The sequence below is a fragment of the Mixophyes fleayi genome, chromosome 1 (assembly GCF_038048845.1).
Source record: "Mixophyes fleayi isolate aMixFle1 chromosome 1, aMixFle1.hap1, whole genome shotgun sequence".
NCBI lineage: Eukaryota > Metazoa > Chordata > Amphibia > Anura > Limnodynastidae > Mixophyes > Mixophyes fleayi.
The window spans coordinates 65,158,074-65,178,171 of record NC_134402.1 but is presented as its reverse complement, the minus strand read 5'-3'; the positions used below and the strand labels follow the sequence as shown (position 1 = coordinate 65,178,171).

Below are 20,098 nucleotides of genomic sequence, written 5' to 3'. Positions count from 1 at the left end.
GCCAGTTTCTGTCACACCCATTAAACCAGTAGATGGCTCTTAGCACACCGACTAGTGGATGAAACTGGCCATTCACCAGAATATTGGGAGGATTCCACTGATTACTGAATGGTTGGAACCATCAACCAGGGTGCAGACTTCTACAGTCATTTATTTGGGTCGCCAATAGAGATCTGAGGTCTGCATGTTATCACAAGGAAACATTGGAGGAGAGGCGCAGCATCATAAAGCCACCAGAGATCCAGGGTATCTCTTTGCTCAGACATGGGAGGGTCGCTGGAAATCTGGAGCTCTGCATTATATAGTGGTTCGGCGCTGGCATTGAATGCTCTGTAGTGTGCAGCGTTTACTAGAGTGCTTTCTTAATTGCATATATGTTTTGTCAAATAACTATTAATACAATTTTTCTGATATTTTATGGGCTATATAAATCACACCCAGATAAGACCACTCCCACCAATTTAGAAACCAATTTAGAAAACCTAGGGCTGCTTGCAATCATCCCAAAAGTTGGCAATCCTCCCATAGCAAGAGATCCTAGCTTCAGACCCCCACAGTTCTGACCGTTGTAGTGAGGGACTGTTTGAGCATTTTTTCCACACTACAATTAAACAGATTTACATTTAAAAACAAATGATATATAATTCCAGGTGCTCCGGTTTCCTCCCACACTCCAAAAACATACTGGTAGGTTAATTGGCTGCTAACAAATTGACCCTAGTCTGTGTGTTTGTCTCTGTCTGTGTGTGTGTGTTAGGGAATTTAGATTGTAAGCCCCAATGGGGCAGGGACTGATGTGAATGAGTTCTCTGTAGAGCGCTGCGGAATTAGTGGCGCTATATAAATAAATGGTGATGATGATAATTCAGTAATGGCACAGGTACATTAAGTAGAGAATAGTGGAGTGGGCGTGGTCTGAACAATGATGGAGTATCAAACATTTGTCTATGCTCTCCAGTATGATAACCTGTAAAACTATCTTATGGGCCCACTATCTATATATACACATTGTAAAGAAAGGTGCTAGACAACCCCTTGCAAGTTTGCTACCTAAACGGGTGACATTGGAGCAGGTTACTAGGACATGCATCTGGGCCTACCACGTCATCTGTAAGTATCAGCGAAGGGGATACATTTTACTGTCAAATCCTATGAGGTATGACTGCCTGTCAGGGAGCTTCTTATTTGAAGAGAATATGTGTTGAGGCCCACCTGCTTTGGCCTTCCTAAGCGAATTTTAGCACACAATGTTGACTGCCATATTTAAAACTAGAGATCACCCACCTGGAGCCTCCAGCCCTCGGTAACAGAAGGAAGAGTGAAGCTTAGGACCTTTAGGAGGTTTCCCCCATCTCCTAAGATCTGCCGGATGGAGTGGAAACCACCCGCTAGGAAGGTCTGAGTGTCTATTTAGCCTTTGAAGGACCTGCCATTATAGCCTCTGTAAACTAAGTCAGGCCCTGCAATAGTCATTAAGTGAACCCATTTTCCAGGAGGTGAACAGGCAGCCCCACCTCATATCTGCTGTGCCCTCAAGTGTTCCTCATGCAGAACCATAGACACAGGGAGTTGGCAATCCCCAGTTATTAGTGGATGGGGGAGTTAGAGAACATAACTTGCAGAATTTACTGATTGAGTAGACAGGTCTAGTCAGGGTCCACTAGAGGTGCTACTTTGAGGTGGGGTGGCAATGGTGGGGGCTGGAGTAGACTATGAAAATACTGAAACCAGCTATGTACCCAATAGGATGCTCTCCTAAAGATACAAGAGAGACTTTGCTGGTCTCTAAAGGAGAGGGGACACTTCACACTTGTACAAACCTTCAAGGATCATCTTTAAAAATTTGAGGTCTAAAGTTGCTTCTGGCTGGTTCATGTATGTACATCAAAGCATTTATTAAGTATGAATGTATTAAAGTCATTATAAAGTTTTTCCTATTAACAATATTATCAAGAGCATTTTCTAATATGCAACATCTTCTATATCGGTAAACCTCTGACTTCTGATCTGAGTGCTTCATAGGAGGATACGTCAAATAACTGCACATTTCTAAATGTCATTGTTAAGAGCATATTTACATTCACAGCTAGTTTGAAAACCATATTATTTCACAGAACAAACGAAAGAATCCCCACAAAGGACAACACCTCACCCTGGTAATTGTGGGTAGAGATGCAAATTACTCCTTACTAGCACCTGTTTACCCACCGTGCACCCAGAACCTGTAGCTCTCCAGCATGGATACAGCAAGAGATGCAGTCATTAATCCAACATGCACCTTAGCTAAAATGTGGGACAATGCTGGTTATTCCACAGATAGATATGAGTGACTAAATACACTTCTCAGGCTCCTTGAAACACATCTCACTATGGAGAGCACATTATTATTAGGATCGCAAATTAACCAAACTGCTGATGTTCAACACGTCAATCAGCAGAAAACCCAAATGGAAATAAGCAAAATGTTCCTGACCTATTGTAGGCTCCCACACTGGGGCTGTGATCCCGATCTCTCTCTCTTTCCCGCTCCCTTTCTCGTGGACGTTCACGCTCTCTGTCCCTCTCCCGATCCCGGTCACGTTCTCGTTCCCTATCGCGATCTCTTTCCTTCTCTCTACGAGGATAGTAGTCCCATGGTTTGGAGGTTTCTACCAGACTGGACCATGGGCCTCCAGAACCAGGCATATGCGGGAAGGAAACTGCAACAAACATTTAATTTAGTGTCAAGCAAGAAAAAAAACATTTCAGAAATTTTTATCACATTTACATACACCATAAAATAAATAAGACACTCACATATGTGCCTTATACATAAGTATAATAAAGCCACCTGCCCCATCTTCAGCCTTGTTATAATGCCCAAGCATGGAAAGAAGCCACAGCTATGCACTTTATACACGCTCAGATTCATTATTATAATATTTTAAAGTGGTTAGCACTTCTGCCTTACAGCACTGCGGTCATGAGTTCAATTCCTGACCATGGCCTTATTTGTGAGGAGTTTGTATGTTCTCCCCGTGTTTGCGTGGGTTTCCTTCGGGTGCTCCGGTTTCCTCCCACACTCCAAAAAACATACTGGTAGGTTAATTGGCTGCTAACAAATTGACCCTAGTCTGTCTGTGTATTAGGGAATTTAGACTGTAAGCCCCAGTGGGGCAGGGACTGATATGAGTGAGTTCTCTGTACAGCGCTGCGGAATCAGTGGCGCTATATAAATAAATGGTGATGATGATGAAAGTGCTGAAATATGATGCAGCGCTGTACTCTGAGGGGGTTATAACAACATAAATGACATACAATGACATGAAAAAGAAGGTGAAGAGGGTCCTGCCCAAATAAGCTTACACTCTAAGGGGTGCGTAAGAACACTTGACACAGAATGTTACTATCCTTGAACACAGCGTTTAGGGAAATTCTCTGGTTTATTTAGAAAGTGGAATAAAACGATCCTGTTTGTAATACATTCTGACTTCTCATGTTTTTCTTAATTGCTAATTTGGAGAGCTCTGTATGAGAACATTTACCCTCTGAACTTACAAGTCACTTTACGTTTAATTTCTCACAGATCATTCTGCCATTTATTGTTACGGCAAAATCAACCAAACATAACAATTTTTACTAAATGTAACCATTTTGTTATTCTTCAGTGTGGGTAAAAAAAAAAACAAAAAAAAAAAACACTTCCTTTTTATTGGTGGTCCATCTAGAATTGTACTTGCAAAACTTGGCTTGACAAATTTTTTTTTCCATCATATCAGATGGCAACTTTTATAGGGTCTCCTTATAATCCTTTGTTTTTTCTTTAAACGGGGCATTACTAGAGGTTTACAAGCTGGAAGACAAGTGACAGAAGTTTCAGAGTTATTACCACAATGGGTCATTTCTGCGAGAGAGTGCAAGATGCACACGTAAGATACTCGCAACAGGGTTTAATTTTTATTTTATAAGTCAGCTTTCCGAGATGCAACCTGGAAAAATCAGAATGATGCCCAAGTGGAGAAGGAAACTTTTTTTTACCTCTAGTTTGGTCTTGCCCTATCTGGAAATTTTGGATTGTTTGGAGTACGGATATTGCGTGATCCATTAGCATTAATTCTGGGCCTGGATGACAATATTGCCAACACAAGGCTTAAAGACAGCTGCTATGCAAAATGAGAAAAAACAGTTATAAATTGGAACGGACACAAACGACCAGTGTTTAAAAAATGGATTTCATGTATGAATAGTGTTTACCATTATTTCAACAGACGTTAATAGCAGAGAAGACCAGACAAGTTGAAGAGCTGTCTGACTCTCCTTTTACTCTCAATGGTCACTAACTGAATCTCTCACCTGTATTATATACATATGTATTTGCATTAGCATGGCGTGATAGTCTTGTTGATTTATGTATTAGTTCATAATTCAAAAATAAATAAAAATGGCCATAGTGTACTGTACAAGTAATGTACCAACTACACATGTTGCATTATAATGTATATGGAATGATTACAGCTGTGCAGCACACCATAGAAGGGACCTGATCAATACCGCACATACAATCTCCAGAATAGAATTAATCATATAAGATCACTTCTGCAATGGTATAAATGCAAACACTCAATAGTAAGAGGAATATGCCAAGAGGGACTGAGAAAAAGTCCAAAAGTGTCATTAAAACCTTATACAAATAATATTTTATTATACAGAAAAATTTGCACCATGAAGGAAAGTTAGGACTTAACATATCATAGCTAGAACACTGGTAGTACAATGGCCAAACTTCTTCACACTCAAACTAGAGATTAACACATAACAGGTTTCTTATACTAATAGAGAACTGGACAAACCAAGTTTAACAATTTACATTATAAACCTATCATGGACTAACATCTCTCGGATGGTGGGAGCACAACAGTAAAATGTACAGAACAGGAGGAGTTGACTGAATCACTTAACTATCATTAATTTTACAAAAGATGTCCTAAAAACTGGGCATGGGGTGCACCACTTATTCATTTTAAAGTATCCTCTTAAAACTAGCTCTCTCTCTTTCACATGCAGACATTCACCGCCATGTTTAAACCACTGATGTCAAAATATATGCTTTTACTACTAAGTGCTAGTTATCCGTATCGCTGACATTTAACACAACACCAGAGCACAATCAGCCTAATACACTACTTTCTGTTCAATGGCCAGGACAGAGTTTAATAGGTTTTGATATAACCTTACATCCAAAACATGTCAAATATCAACTGTTTACCACAACATACCCCAATCCTTCACATACTTGCATACGTTCACATGGAAATGTATTACGAGTTTCAAGCATTGGTGGACATATTAGACTGAGGTTAGTAGGAACTCTGTACATGTCCCATCTTCCACCGACGTCTACAGATCAGACCCCAGAGTGGAAGGACAACATATTTAGATGCCATAGTTACCTGGCTCATTGAACATTTTAATGTTAATCATTTGGTTTAAGGAAATATATAAAATATCAGATTGTCTTCAGGGAGAGGTCTTATACTGAAAACAGATACCTAGGAGGAAGCAGATTCATGTACATATATTGCCAGTATATGACTCACACGAAAATAAATACAAAATGTATGGACCTTGTGGAGTGAAATTGAAGGATCACAGTTTCCAAGCACTTCGGTCTAGCCATTAGTGCCGGAGATTTACAGTCACCAATATTTTATTAAACCAGATATTTAATAACAATTATTTAAATTAGCAAATCATATGTACATTTCAGAGGTTAACGGACATTAAAACATAAAATCTATGCAGTGGAATGCTGACAATTTTTATGCTCAACATTTACTTTAATTCTCACGTCAACAGTAATAAAACTTATAGAGAACTGGAAGTGTGAGTGGGGGCCGCAATCACCACATCAACCTTTGTTATTTTCAAACAAAATGTATAATTATAACGTACTACACACTTGCCACTGATTTATATGTAGTGTATGTTGTGTTTGCAAGCTCAAATTCAGAAAATATGAGTGTATTGATACAAATAACACACCAAAGTGCCTGTGTGAAAAACAGACAGCGGGTAAAGAGTTAAAACATTTAATATTCTATAGTGTACCTCTGCCAATAGTCAAATTCCCCAAACAGGGAATGCAGCCAGGAATAGCAAAGGAGCAGCTGGATTTGCTGGCCCACTAATTTCCTTGACTTGTCATGATGTCAACAAGATGTGCAGCGTAATATGTAATATGGAATCTAATAGATTTGTTTCAGTTTAGGAGTCAGCTTTCATAAAGCCTGTGTGTTCAGAGTCTTCGCTTCCAGAGAACCAGTTAAATATTTTACTTGCAACGGCGTAATACAGCATGCTATAAGGGCCGGGCATATAATTAGCAGATACTATCATTCAGCTTTAGGTCAGCTGGTATTACTAGCTGTCCAATAACAAAGACCTGGGGGAAAATTTATAGCAACCAGATTCTAGATATCATTTATTAGTACATTCTACAACATGACAGCTAGAATCGGATTGGTTGCTAGAGGCAACATCTCCACTTTTTCAAACCCGCAGCTTGATAAATTTAGCCCCTGGTGTCCGTTCAGTCTGGTTGGGGTTCACTGGTGATTATTTTCATTTATTTATTTCCGAGGGAAACACGGTGGTCTTACTTTCATAGTAGCACAAAATGTCCTTTCATTTTATTGCCATTATTTATAAGCAGGCAAAGAAAAGAAAAGCATTTTCTCTAAACAATAGCGCAAACATAAAGTCAGTCCCTACATTTATTCTATAATTTCCTCTTTAAAAATGATTTAAAGACCATATAAAAAAAAGAAGAAAAAAAAAAAGAGCCCTCCCCCAAAAAACCCCACAATAAAACACTTATTTTTTGAAAACTACAGTAGCAGTAGCATGGCAGTGTAAAAAAAACAAAACAAAAAAACCCTGCAGAAAAAAATCCCAATACGTATGTAAGTTTTCTTGAATAACACCAACATTTAAGGGGGATTTAAAAGAGAATATAAAGGTTTAAAAACACTGGTTCATTCAATCACTTTTAGTATTTTTTAAAGTGCTAAAAGGAGAACTCCACTCATAAGTAAAAGTGTAGCTTTGGGTGAGGCTAAGATATAAAACAGAATACATTCTCCGTTCCCGGCAAATCCCCTATTGGCTGTAGTAGTTCAAGCAGTAGATCCTGCTCGGGGCAAATATTTTCCAATTACCCGTCAGCTTTTCATTTATCCCAACACTAGGAATTGGAAAAGCAGGAGAGAAGACTGCTACAGATATTGGGCAAAATGCTGCTACGGAGACAAGTACATTTTTCTTGTATTTATAATCTTAAGAACTCCGCCCAAGACAGTAGCTTCAGGTTTCACGGTAGTTCATCTATAATATTCCCTTCCAGCTAGGCATCTCATTTCTATTTGTTAACACTTTATAGCCATCTTAGTGTTTTTTTAATTCATTCCCTTAAATGCATGGTCATTAAATAAACACATTTGCCTGTGTGTGTAGTGGGACACCAATATACTTATACTATATATTATAGATCAATCCAGTCTGAAATGTAGAAGTTGGAAGTCAGACTCCAGGCTGTGTTACAGCAGTGTAATGAGAGTGAGCACCGGCAACTCCTGAGAGTTATAGAGAAAAAAACAACTTTACTTTGTATTCCCAACATGGCTGCTTACACTAAAGCAAATTGTGTAGCTACAGTGTAAAACAAAAAAAAACCCAGATATATAAAATTTAGAGACATTCTTCATAAAGAAGGTGGAAGAAAATGACATAAGAAAAAAAGTTTATTAAACATTCCCTTAAATGCATGTCTGTCAATTTACATCTTATGTTTCAAATGAAAGAAAGAATTATATAAATATACAGTTCATATAAACAACATTTTACTTTAAGTTTTGCTGCATATTTATTAAACATGATCAGTGTGACACTTTCATTAAAACAATATTTATTCAGCTTGCTCCACATAAGACAGCAAGCAGGGTGAAAGTGAAGGCAGACATCTAGGTCATATAACGTATATGCAACATACACATGCCTGTCTCCTTTGTTGTACGCCAGCTGTACAATTTATAGTGTAAATAACGGATAACAACCATGCTCTGCACAAGCCATTTGCTGGAAGCGGTCAGAGCCCTGGGTTTATTATACGGATCTTCCCTTCGGCAAGGACAATGGAGGCAGCATCAATGTCTCAGTCAGAATTACCCGCTATAACCACTGATGCCCAGAGCATAGAAGAATGAAACCAGGCAACTGCCAGAAATCACATTAACTGCTCAATAGTTTGGAAATGACTGTACATTAAAAATGTCTATTCTATGCTACAGAGGATATATGGAGATAATTGTCTTTCTTGGTGGTAGGTTGCATTACCTAGGTAAACCTCCGACCATTATGGCACAAGACCACAGTGAATTCAGTCCCTTGCCATCTTTTATATAAAAAAATGGCACTTAATAAGGCTATAAAATTGCTTTTTCCTGTGAAACAGAAAGCAGTCATTTCCTGCCCATATGGTCACTATTTGTGCAGCTAAGTTATGACAATTCCAGAAATAATAATCATTCTAATTGCTTTATTAATGCCAAATCCCTAGTCTGTAATCCCTTTTATCACTGGCATCAGCAAACGTTTGTTCTACAGATGTTATGGGGCAGATATGATACTTCGCATTGTGCCTCAGGGTGCCTACAGAATGGCAACGAAGGCCCCCGCGGAAATGCAACAGTGCAGATTATTCCCCACCCCATAGAGAAAATGTGGGCAGCCGGACATTGCGGTCATGTCTGGTGGCACATTACCCCTCTTCCCTAATTATTATTATATGCTTCCTATAGCAACATTTCCCCTACACATAAATACAACTGGGACTCAAACAATAGTTCAGAAAACACAGCCTGTCCATTCAGTATAAATCAGCGATTACGGATTCCTAATGAATAGATCAAAGTCAGTCAAGAAAAGACATAGCCGCTGCCACACTGTTGGCACTAATCCTAATCATATCCATTGACTATTTGGTATTATGAAACATTTCACAGAGACTACTGTACGGTTATTGCATTTATAAAAAGTACACAAAATTCTTCTGGCTCTCTTCTCTGCTCATTGGAAATGCTGTATAATAAATAAAAAAATATATATATATATATATATATATATATATATATATATATATATATATTATTTTTCCATTTAATGATGAAACTTCATTTAGAGATACAGCTTCCAAAAACATTCGTTACGTATGCTAAATTTACGCTTCTGGTAAGCTAAAATCACTGTGTTAGTAACGTAACATCCTGCAGATCATCACCCGAGAATCAGACAGGACTGCACACAAAATGAATCTCCACCCCTTAAAAATTATGTAATCATTGTATCAAATCCTGCTCCAAGGGGATGACCCATCCAAGAAAAAGGTCATTAAATGGGCAGCAGTTATAGATAAGACATGCTGCAGATTTACTGTACCACAAACGGACACAGTACATTGACTCCCAGTCTGTTACTGCACTATAGGCTTGCAGTCTTCTTTTTATGGCGCAAACATATGCATCTCCGTATTATGCACCAAAATGCGTCCATAACATCTCTGCTTTTTGTAGGCTCGGAACAGGGTCAGGCAATAGATCTCTAAAGCAATTTATCTCCTGTGGATCCTAGAGAGCTGGTGCAAAGATATGCAATGACCATCAGCAGACCTGTCTAGGTGCTTGTGATTAGCCGTTTGCGTATTGACCTCTCCAGCTACAGTAATATAACCCATTACTTCCTTCAATAACATTGCTGCTATATTACAACAAGTCTCTGCCATCTATATGCATTACTCATTGGTGATTTCCATTAAATTTTTAAAGGGGTAAACAATGGACGTGGAGCTGTGTGTATTTAATTCATTTTATATGGAAAACGTGACATTCACTTTTACTGCCAACACAGTAAAGACATCCCTACGTTATGGTCGGGCAGAATATGCACAATTGTACACACGGTGCACTACTACTGGTTTTTAGCTGAATGCACCTTGAGATATGAGAGACTCCACATGAACACATAAGTATGTTTTTTGGGGGGGGGGGGGACAAATCCTTACGCCTAAATTCAGGACGCAAAGCGTTTCAAACTCAAAATGTGGCCCACAAAGTTCATAGCTGGTTTCTAGTAACTATGACAAGCCGATCTGCTCAAGCAGCTAAGACTATGTGGGAAGCCCGATTGCCTATCACTCCTTATGCACAAACACCTCCGATTCTTAAATCAAGAGGCAGAGATTACACACAAGTGTGTGATCCACACCAACAGAATTAGAAATGTACACTTACCGCTACCATAGGGGAAAGCAGGTGTCGACCGTCCATCGTAGCCAGATGAATGTCCACTAGAAGCAGAAAGCAGAATATAAATACGTATATAGCAACTAGATGTAACTATTTCATGTTCATGTCAAATTATACTAAAGAGTAATCCAGGAAAATAGCATAAGAGTGATAACATTAGAAACAGCTCAGATTTGGCACAATACACTCTTTCAGTTACTGCTGGCAAATGTTCTCCATTACACTATGCCAAGTGTTATCAAATCACATATTCTACAGAGGAAAATAACTGAATGAATCCAGAATGTCTTTAAACCAGGTGGTTCTTGTATATTAACAGGATGTAAGAACAACTCAAGTACTGTCAACAAACACTCAAAAAGAATGGTGCACAACTCAATATTAAACAGTACAAGTTGTGAAAATTCTGCTTTTCCAACTTATATTGCATCATGTTTGATTGTCTTCAGTACTATTGATCTTTTTCACCGCAGCCGTGGGAGCTGGCAGCTTGTTCCAGCACAGATAACATGGAAAGCTCTATGCTGCACTCACATTATTCTGTAAACTTGCTGTGGTTTTAAACCAGAGTATTGGTCCAGAATCCAATTTCCTGTATCAATAATACCTGGGAACATCTGTTACTCTGCTGAATTGGCAGACATACGGTAATCTTTAGAAAGTTAGGTTGCTTTTTCCACCAAGTGCCATAAACGTAATATTACACATTTTAAGTACAAGCTCCAAACATATTTCTGTGCACCAGACAATGTATGTAGCAACATAAATTGGGAGCAACAAGTTCAAACATTTAAATACAATAAGAAATATACATTCCCTAAACAGCTAGTCTAAAATAGGTAGAATGTTAAAGTGGGAAAAATAAGGGACAGATTGTTGTTCTTTAGAATGCAGCTGCGCATTATTACCGCTACTACGGTAATTTCTACGCCGATTTAGATTTTCTGTCCAATCCCGCAGTCGCGTTGTTCTCAAAAACACCACAGAGTTGACTCTGCCCCAAAGAAGGGCTGAAAACAGGTAAAGTACAATAAGTACAGTGGTGAATGGCCTGGCAATGCTGCATTCCCAAAGGCTCGATTTAAATTAGCTTTGAAGATAGCAACTAGGACATTTACAAAACCGTTACTTTGAATATTTGCCCCCACATTCAGCAGTGAAATTTTGTATGTGGAATGCCCTGTCATCTTTTATTCCACCTGGAGTTCTCCTATTTCATTCTGCATAGTAAAACCTCACATTTTGCACATGTAAATCAGATAATAAAAGACTCAGTCAATCTAAGCACTGCTGTAATAAGACAAAAGATAGAGAGATGCATTTTACTGTGGACCCTACAAAAGGACTACAATCTCCCTATGTGGCATTTGTTCCAAAAAGCAGTTGTGCACCCCTGGTCTAGAGACAGTGAATAACCCACATTACACAGCACCCATAGCGACGCGCTAAGACCTCCAGTAACTATGCTTCTTCAGTGACAAGCAGGAACTACAGAGGGAGGGAGGAATGGAACTAAGATATTATCTTTGGCATGTTTTGTCATCAGAACGTGCCAAGGGAGCAATTTGTGTCAGTTTTTATTTATTAGATGTTCAACAATCAATGTATTATAAACCACACACGTCTTGAGATTAAATTAGTAATATATTTAGGAGCTCGTAACTAGCCACAGTCCAGGCAGGCTGTTCCTTTGACCTGTGTCCTAATAAACAACCACCTAACAGGCTCAACTGGGTGTTCTGAATAATTTATTGCTCCAGGAAATATGTTGGTGCCTTATGTATAATGATGAGAACATAAATATTTAAATGAATGACATTGCTCAAAACAATGTGCCAGGCTGGAATCAAATATTATTAGGAAGTACTTGTATGGGAGATTGAAATACTACTTTCAGGAGTTCAATGGACACAAAAATATGACATATATTCTGAATAATGGTCGTTTAATACACCCACAGACTACAGGGATATTACATGTTCCTGCCAGAGTTAAGCATTAGAATTTCATCCAAAGGACAAATGATATCCCAGATGGTTAAAGCTAGTGAAACTATCTGTGATCCCATGCAGTGAACCTGTGTAATTTCCTTTCAAACCATTCAGCTTCCCGATTGGCCAGAAAGCAACAATGGTCACCAATGAAAATGAATTGCTGAAGCGATTCTTAGAACTGCTCTGCTTCATGACTCTACAGCTATGCCAATAGCAGTTTCAATGCTGTATTAAATTTTGGTAATGCAACACAAACAAGATACTGGGATCTTCTGCTTCATTTAAATGGACTCGAAACAATGCAGCAAGCAAAATGGGAACCTTTATGGTTTTATTGTTGGCTAAAGGCAAGCTTGCAAAACTCCCGGTTCTATGTAGCACAGTCCGGTGCAGCCTTCCATTTCCTCATATACTGCCATGAATACCAAGACCATCATATGGAGGGACCTGGATCTGATCAGTACAACGGGAGAAACCCCCGCTAGTCTGCTATAGGGAACAGACTCTGCGCACACAAATGCCACAATGCAATAAGCATCACCATCTCTGAGGGTCAAGATTCATCATTATTATGATTTAATAGAGAAAAGAAGAATAAAAAGAAAACTAAAAAAGAAATCAGTTACCTGAGGCACCACAAAAAAAGCATTAATTGAAGTATATTATACCACTACATTGGACGATTTCAGGAAAATTTGGAAAGAAAAACAAAGCAGACAAAGAACATTTTGAGCCTTCCTTTCTTGAGAATTCAGGTTAGCAATTTGATGAGGGATTTAATAATAATAATGAAATCTGCAGATAAAGGGAGGAAGGGGGGGTCTGTGGTTCTTAACAGAGAGGATTATTTATTAGAATCATTGAGACAACTTAAGAACAGAGTATTAAAATAAAAAAATCTTAAAACTAACCTCACTGATCAATTTTTGTGAAAATATAAGGTTTTGCTTCAGAAAACCATTGATTAGAGGATGATAAAGAGAAGGATTTTTTGGCCCATCCAGTTATACCTACATTCTATTATTTAAGATCCATAAATCAGTCACGGCACATCCTGGTCGACCTATTAATTCTGGTGTGGGGGGGTCTAACTTCTAATCCGTCCCTTGATCGTAGGGACACGCTGTGTACCTACGATCATATATCAAAGAGAACACGCAAATTTTGACCCTGATCTCTTCCATTAAATGGAAGAGTAGTTATCACTTTTTGACACGCGATGTAGAATCCCTCTACATGAACATACCACACGATAGAAGAATAACAGCAGTAAAATATATTTTGGAGACTGATTATGAATTAGTGGGACAAAACGTGGGCTTATTTTGGATCTGAATCAATTTATTTTTATTACATAATTATTTTGTTTTTGGTTGTTTTTCCCTACAGGTTCACGGGACTGCCATGGGCACTAATCACCCCAAGTTTTGTTCATTTATATATGGGCCAATTTGAGAATGAATACATCTGGGTTGGTCCCTTCCGAGCGGACCTAGTGCCTTATGACAGATTGAGGATTTGTTTTTCGTTTGGGAGGGGAATTTTGCTTCATCTTACTCCTGTTGAGCACTTGAACAATAACTCCTTTGGTTTGAAATGTACTAGTACGTTTCATGGTAAACATGTCAACTTCCTGGATATAGCCCTCTTTACTAAAGACAACTCTATTGTTAGAAAGACCTATCAAAAGATAGTAATAACTTCCTAAACTATAGTAGCCGTCATTTAAAGGCCTGGAAGAATAACATTCCTATAGGCCAATTATTGAGATTACACAGGAACTGTATGGAAATTGAGACCTTTCATTACCAGGCCAATGATTTACTATTAGCATTCAAAGACCAAGGTTATCCAGAAAATTTATTAAATTAGACTTTTAAAGAAGTTCTGGAGATAGATAGGAAGTCACACTTATGTAGGAGTGAGAGCAGTAAATCACACTTTGAGAAAATACATCTGATAGACAGAAAGGAGACTCCAAATTGTGTTAGCCAATTCAACTCTTGGTCTGGTGAACTAAAGAAAATTGTGAAGAAAAACTTTTTTCTCTTTTGCAGCACGATGAAATGTTAAAGGCCTCTATTTATGAGAAGCCAAGAGTGGTGTTCAGGTGACGTTCCACATTTTAAAAATAAAACTCTGTTCCAATTTTTTCTTAAGTAAAAATTATCCTGTAGATGGAATGATAGCAGGATTGAACTCCTTGAATTGGCTTCCAGAGAAGCCAAAAGGGATTTTTTAATTGTTATAAAAAAAAAAACAAACAAAAAAAAACAAAAAACACAACAACCTATCACCTGTTCTTTTGCACATAATAAAAAAAAAAAAAAACTGACTTTGCCTCTTATGTTTCAAAGGAAAAATAAATGATTACAGACTTTGATCTTTCAATTCAATAACTATATTATAGAATGTATACGCGGCTTGTAGTATGGGCCGCACAACTCAAACTCTTAAGGGCAAATTCAATTGTACGCAATGATCTTGCTTTCCTACAGATACTTCTGCAAAAAATAAATAAAATAAAAAATCATCGCAAAGTGTCTCGCAGCCATTCCAAATCACCTCGCGAATCTGCATTTTAATGTACGGTTCTTAGAGCATAGGAGGAAGATCTGCAAGAGGAACGGCACACAGTTTTTCTAGCTATGTTATCAAAATACATGAAGGGGCCATAAAATGTATTAGCGTTGCTGCGATGGAACAGAAAATCTACACCAAGGGGATGGGGCAATTTTATGCAGTATGCAGTAGGGAAGCCTTTAGGATCCTTCCTCTTGGATCATGGTTTCTTAAAGCTCTAAGTTCAATATGACAATTTTTATAAAGTGTTTTTTTTTTTTTAAATCTATATAGTGTTTTGATGACTGACTATTGAAGGATTTTTATTAAGGAGTCTGTAGCAGAGTGAGTTAGGTGTTTGCCCTTAAAGCGATAGGCACAGAGTTCAAGCCACAGAAGTTGCAAAACTATTTATTAATTTAGATATTGTTTTGAGTTACATTGTAAGTTTATTTAATTGTTCTTAACTTAAAAGGACTTATAAAAAGGGATATAAATAATTAAGAACAGGATAAACATTGCAGAAGTTAGTGAGGGGACGCAACAAAAATATTTATGAATAAAAAACTGCAGTCATTTATCTTTATCCAAATGTAATTAAGTTTAGTTTTGGTTTTATGTGATCAAGTTAACCACCTGTGCTAATGGAGGGATCCCATTGGATTAGCTGAGTATTTAAGAAAAGAAAATCCCCATGATAGCTTACATCTCTCATTAAACATACATTTGCAAATGTGTGCAACAAAGACTTTTGCATTTTTATCTACAGTAGAAATGGCAGATCTGTTGCTGGCTATAGCAGTGTGCTGGGGGAAAAAATGTTGTGTGTATGTTCCTTGCAGGATAACCCCACCCTTTCAAGCACCTGTTATGGCCTATAAATTGATTTGAGCACCTTCCACTTTTGTGTATGTATCTCTCATGAAACCTCAGATTAATTAGGTGGAGAAACGCGCAAGATCACTATCTCTCCTAGTGATATGGAGACATCATCCTACAAGACTTCTTGAAATGAAGTGTCTCTGAACTAAAAGACCTGAACAATCCGATTCCAAATGGAAGATTTATACAAATGCCAATGAGCTTAGAGATCTGCACCTAAAAGAAGGTAAACATCCTAGAGAGCTGCGGGTGGAAACGCCAATCTGACTACAGGTACTAATGATCTTGCAAAAGCTGTAGCTGGTAATTAAATCCACATTGCAGGGAGATAGGATTGAGAGTCCTGCATTTTTCTATAACAGTGTGAAAGTTAAACCCTTTGGAAATATACCTTTGTACAATCAGTCAGTGACTTGTGTGACTAAGAACTAGTCATTTATATTGGACTAGATGCCGGTTGAAGATTTCTAAGGTGGATTGATTTTTCTTGATATTTAAATATTTTATTATATTAGGATATAGTTATACAAGTTAACAAGTGCATGATACTCATGCATTCTAGTCAAATCAAGCTACTTAAGGTGTTAAAAAGGTTCTTGTCATGCATTTGGGCCATAGCCCAGGCCTCAACCACCAACCACTCCCCACTGTCACCCCCGGCAACCACCAACCACTCCCAACTGTCACTTCTCCTTCAAGAAATATATATATATATTTTTTAAATCTTTATAAACACTTTTAACAATTAACAAATTAAATTAACAAATTAAAAACATCTTAGTATACCAAATTTCAGCCCTTTCTGAATTTTTTTCCCACACACACTAAGGGGCATATTCAATTAGCTTTCGGATTCGCGGTAACGCGCGTTACCGCGAAAAGTGCGCATTCTTGCGGGTATTACGGTACCGCATTAATGCGGATTTTCGTTCGCAACCCTATGGGCTGCGAACGAAAATCCACGTTATTGCGGTACCATGTATTACGTTTCGCGGCTGTTCCGGTGCGTTACCGCGAATCCGAAAGCTAATTGAATACTGTATGCCCCTAAGAATTTAGTAGGTCAGTGTATAACTCCGCCCAGCAGGTGGCGCTGCAGCTTGGTTTTATTTTTTCCACACAGACAGACAGACTAACACACGCCACTAGACATTTATATTATAGATATTGATTTATGTATGGTGATATCTGCACAAACAAATTTTATGTGTAAGTTATAAATGTAATTTTATAAATTTTTAATTATCATTTGTTTGACTGGTTTTGAAAAATTGGTGGAGGATATGTATTTATTTTAAAAATTGGTTTCTTCCTACAAATTTGGATTCTCACACAATCCTAAAAGGCCTGTTATTTCTCTTCCTATATATAATACATATTGTTGGAATAACTCATTTTATTAAATATACAAATTTGAATTTTAAAATCAATATTGATTAAATTTATTATAGGATAATTTATGAAGGTAGTACTAACTAATTAACAAGGAATCCATTCAGCGCCTGATTATTACCCCCAGTAGGTAGACTGGGGAAGATTTTTCCTTTTTTCCCCAAGGACTTCGCACATGAGTAGCATTTGCATCTTTTGTCCATGAGGAATCCTAATTAATGATGATTTTTTCAAAATGTTAAAACCATTATTGCTTTATTACAGGAAAGTCATTTTTCTTTCAATCTGGCCATTGTTTAATATCGCAGAAGAAAATAAGCTTTTAAATCAGAGTTTGCTATAAACTCCTGTACATTCAGCACCTGACTTTACAACCATGACCAGGCAGTAAAAAAAACCCAAACAAAATCCGACAGCAACAAACTGCTTAGTCAGAATATGCCAAATATGTTGTGAATAGGAATTTATAGCAAACTAATTAATATCTTCATTCCTTCTGAGATACAGTACTGAAAGACCAAATAGAATAACAGCTGTATTAAAGTCATCATTAGATTTCCAAATTGTGAGATAGCTGTGCTTTGAGCATGATCTGGCACGTTAGCCATGTAGTCATAGCCACGTTTGTGGGGAGACAAATTATGTATTAAGGGCTGATATTAAAGTAGGCGATTTAAAACCCCAAAACGCAGACATTTATAATAGTCAGGAAGCTGTGAGAAATCCAAGGGCAAAGAAAGTAAGTCAGTCTGCTGAAATACAGCCTTAGTTGGAAAGCTCAGCATATAGGCACAATACAGCAAGATATGTAGTGAAAGTCGCAGGAGGGCACATTTAGGCATACCTACAGCTTTACAAATTTCCCCCCTCTCCTCTCTGATGAGATTGAGGAGGGCACCTATTGTTTATTAATGACTGATTGACATCTACCACCTTAAATGATTGGAGTACACTCTTTACTCTGCCCCGATTCTTTTAAAAGATACGGCCTATATCCCACCACTGCCCCCACACACATATGCGAGTATCTACTCATGTTATCCGTAATCCCAGGTAATCTCCGGCACTTTAGTACTTAAGACCCTTGTTTAATTTAAAAAAAAAAAAAAAAAAAGCAAGCTTTTGGCTTCCCATGGCATTACCCAAAAACTCTATGCACCCAGCAATTTGTGGGTACACTAACAAAGAAGCCATGTTTCAAGTTCTAAATTGTGGCGGCACGAAGGTGAGTGGGGAACAAGATTACTGAAACGTGCCGCATGAGAGTAGAGTTTTTCCAATCTTGAGGGTGTACCCAGATAGGTGAAGTCGTCACCAATCACAGGTATTAATACAAAGTAAGTGCCCCCCTCTCCATTACAAATGCAAACATATTTGTGAGGAAACTCAAAACCTCTGGCAATCAATGAGTAAAAAGACTAAAAATATTTCCAGTATAACACAAACACAGCGAAAGTAATGTAACCATGGTTCCCCCAGGCCTAGCTGCAATGACCATTAGTAAGAAGAGGCCACTTCCCATTTACTGCCCAATCCTGTCCACTCAGCAGCATCAGGAGACAGCAGTGATCATACATCACCACATCCTCACAGCTGGTACACTACATAAATGTCTCATCTTCAACCACGGTATAAACAAGAAAATAATTTTGTTGTTTCAGTATAACACAGGCTACATGTTTCTGATGTGTCACAGCTTTCAATAAAATATTAAAGGACAAAAACAAAACAAACAACTTTTTTTAGTGTTAGAATTGCACAACTTTATATTGTGACCTGTAGATATGAATGGTACTGGTGGAGAAAGAACATTGGACTTGAACGCACTGGGGGACCTACCTTTCTATCGTAGGTATAAGAGATGGGGGCGGTCCACCATGTGGAGGAGGGAAACCTGAAATTACATAAACACACATTCATTTTAACTTGTCTATGTTGAACATTACTATTAAGGATGATGTGCAAATTAGGTTATTACAGTGGAGAATATAGGTGGATGCAAAATATTTAATTGGTTACTAGAGGGTAGCTTAAGGCACTGCAGAATACCTAAGCCCAGCATGGACTTTACCTTCACAATATTAGATGCAACAACCACTACACAATCTCCATACATGCGATTGTTCAACAGAACAAGCTGTAAAGGGGAATAACACCTTCAAAGACTTGTATTGTCTACGCAGATTTGTTTGCTTGTATTGCCCTTTGATACCCAAAGGATAAGCTCATATCTCTGCATTGCTTACAGTGCGGTCATCCTGTCTAAGGGGAATGAAAGTAGTATCAAAATAAATCCTGTGCAACAGGTTTCTTAGGCCTCATTCCCAATGGTGGTTTTCTGTGTTAAAAATAACTAAAAAAAAAATGCATGAAAAAGGCCAAATATGCTTAACATCTATTTGTTACTAGCAGGTTTTATTTTCATGGGCAGCACGGTGGGCTAGTGGTTAGCACTTCTGCCCCACAGCACTGGGGTCATGATCACGGCCTTATCTGTACAGAGTTTGTATGTTCTCCCCGTGTTTGCGTGGGTTTCCTCTGTGCGTGTTAGGGAATTTAGACTGTAAGCTCCAATGGGGCAGGGAACGATGTGAGTGAGTTCTCTGTACAGCACTGCAGAATTAGTGGCGCTATATAAATTAATGATGATGACGACGTGAGCATGGTGTCATTTGAGAAAACTGGTTCTATATTAAAATTACTGCTAAAATGCATTAAATGAACAGTGAAGCACAATGGTAAATTCTCTTTTACATTACAATTGGTGCAAGAAGAAAATGGAAATTAAATGTTCTTAAAATGATTAATTCTATATTTAGTAAGAAAGTCTCCACTTTTATTTACTCCGCCACATTTAGATTTCCACACGGCAAAAAGAACCCAGCAAACCCCGAACCTGACAGTTACATCAAGTGGAGATTTTCATGGATG

General features: G+C 38.0%; 1 protein-coding gene across 3 annotated transcripts in view; it reads right to left on the bottom strand.

The window, feature by feature from the left end:
• Positions 1-20,098, bottom strand: part of FIP1L1 (factor interacting with PAPOLA and CPSF1) — a 50,427-nt gene that overhangs the window by 9,108 nt on the left and 21,221 nt on the right. For all 3 annotated transcript variants that reach the window (XM_075195649.1, XM_075195630.1, XM_075195638.1), the window contains exons 13-15: positions 19,007-19,061; positions 10,323-10,378; positions 2,474-2,699 (exon numbers count right to left, since the gene is read on the bottom strand). In XM_075195649.1, coding sequence (XP_075051750.1) covers positions 2,474-2,699; positions 10,323-10,378; positions 19,007-19,061 — 337 coding nt within the window. The remainder of the gene's footprint in view (positions 1-2,473; positions 2,700-10,322; positions 10,379-19,006; positions 19,062-20,098) is intronic.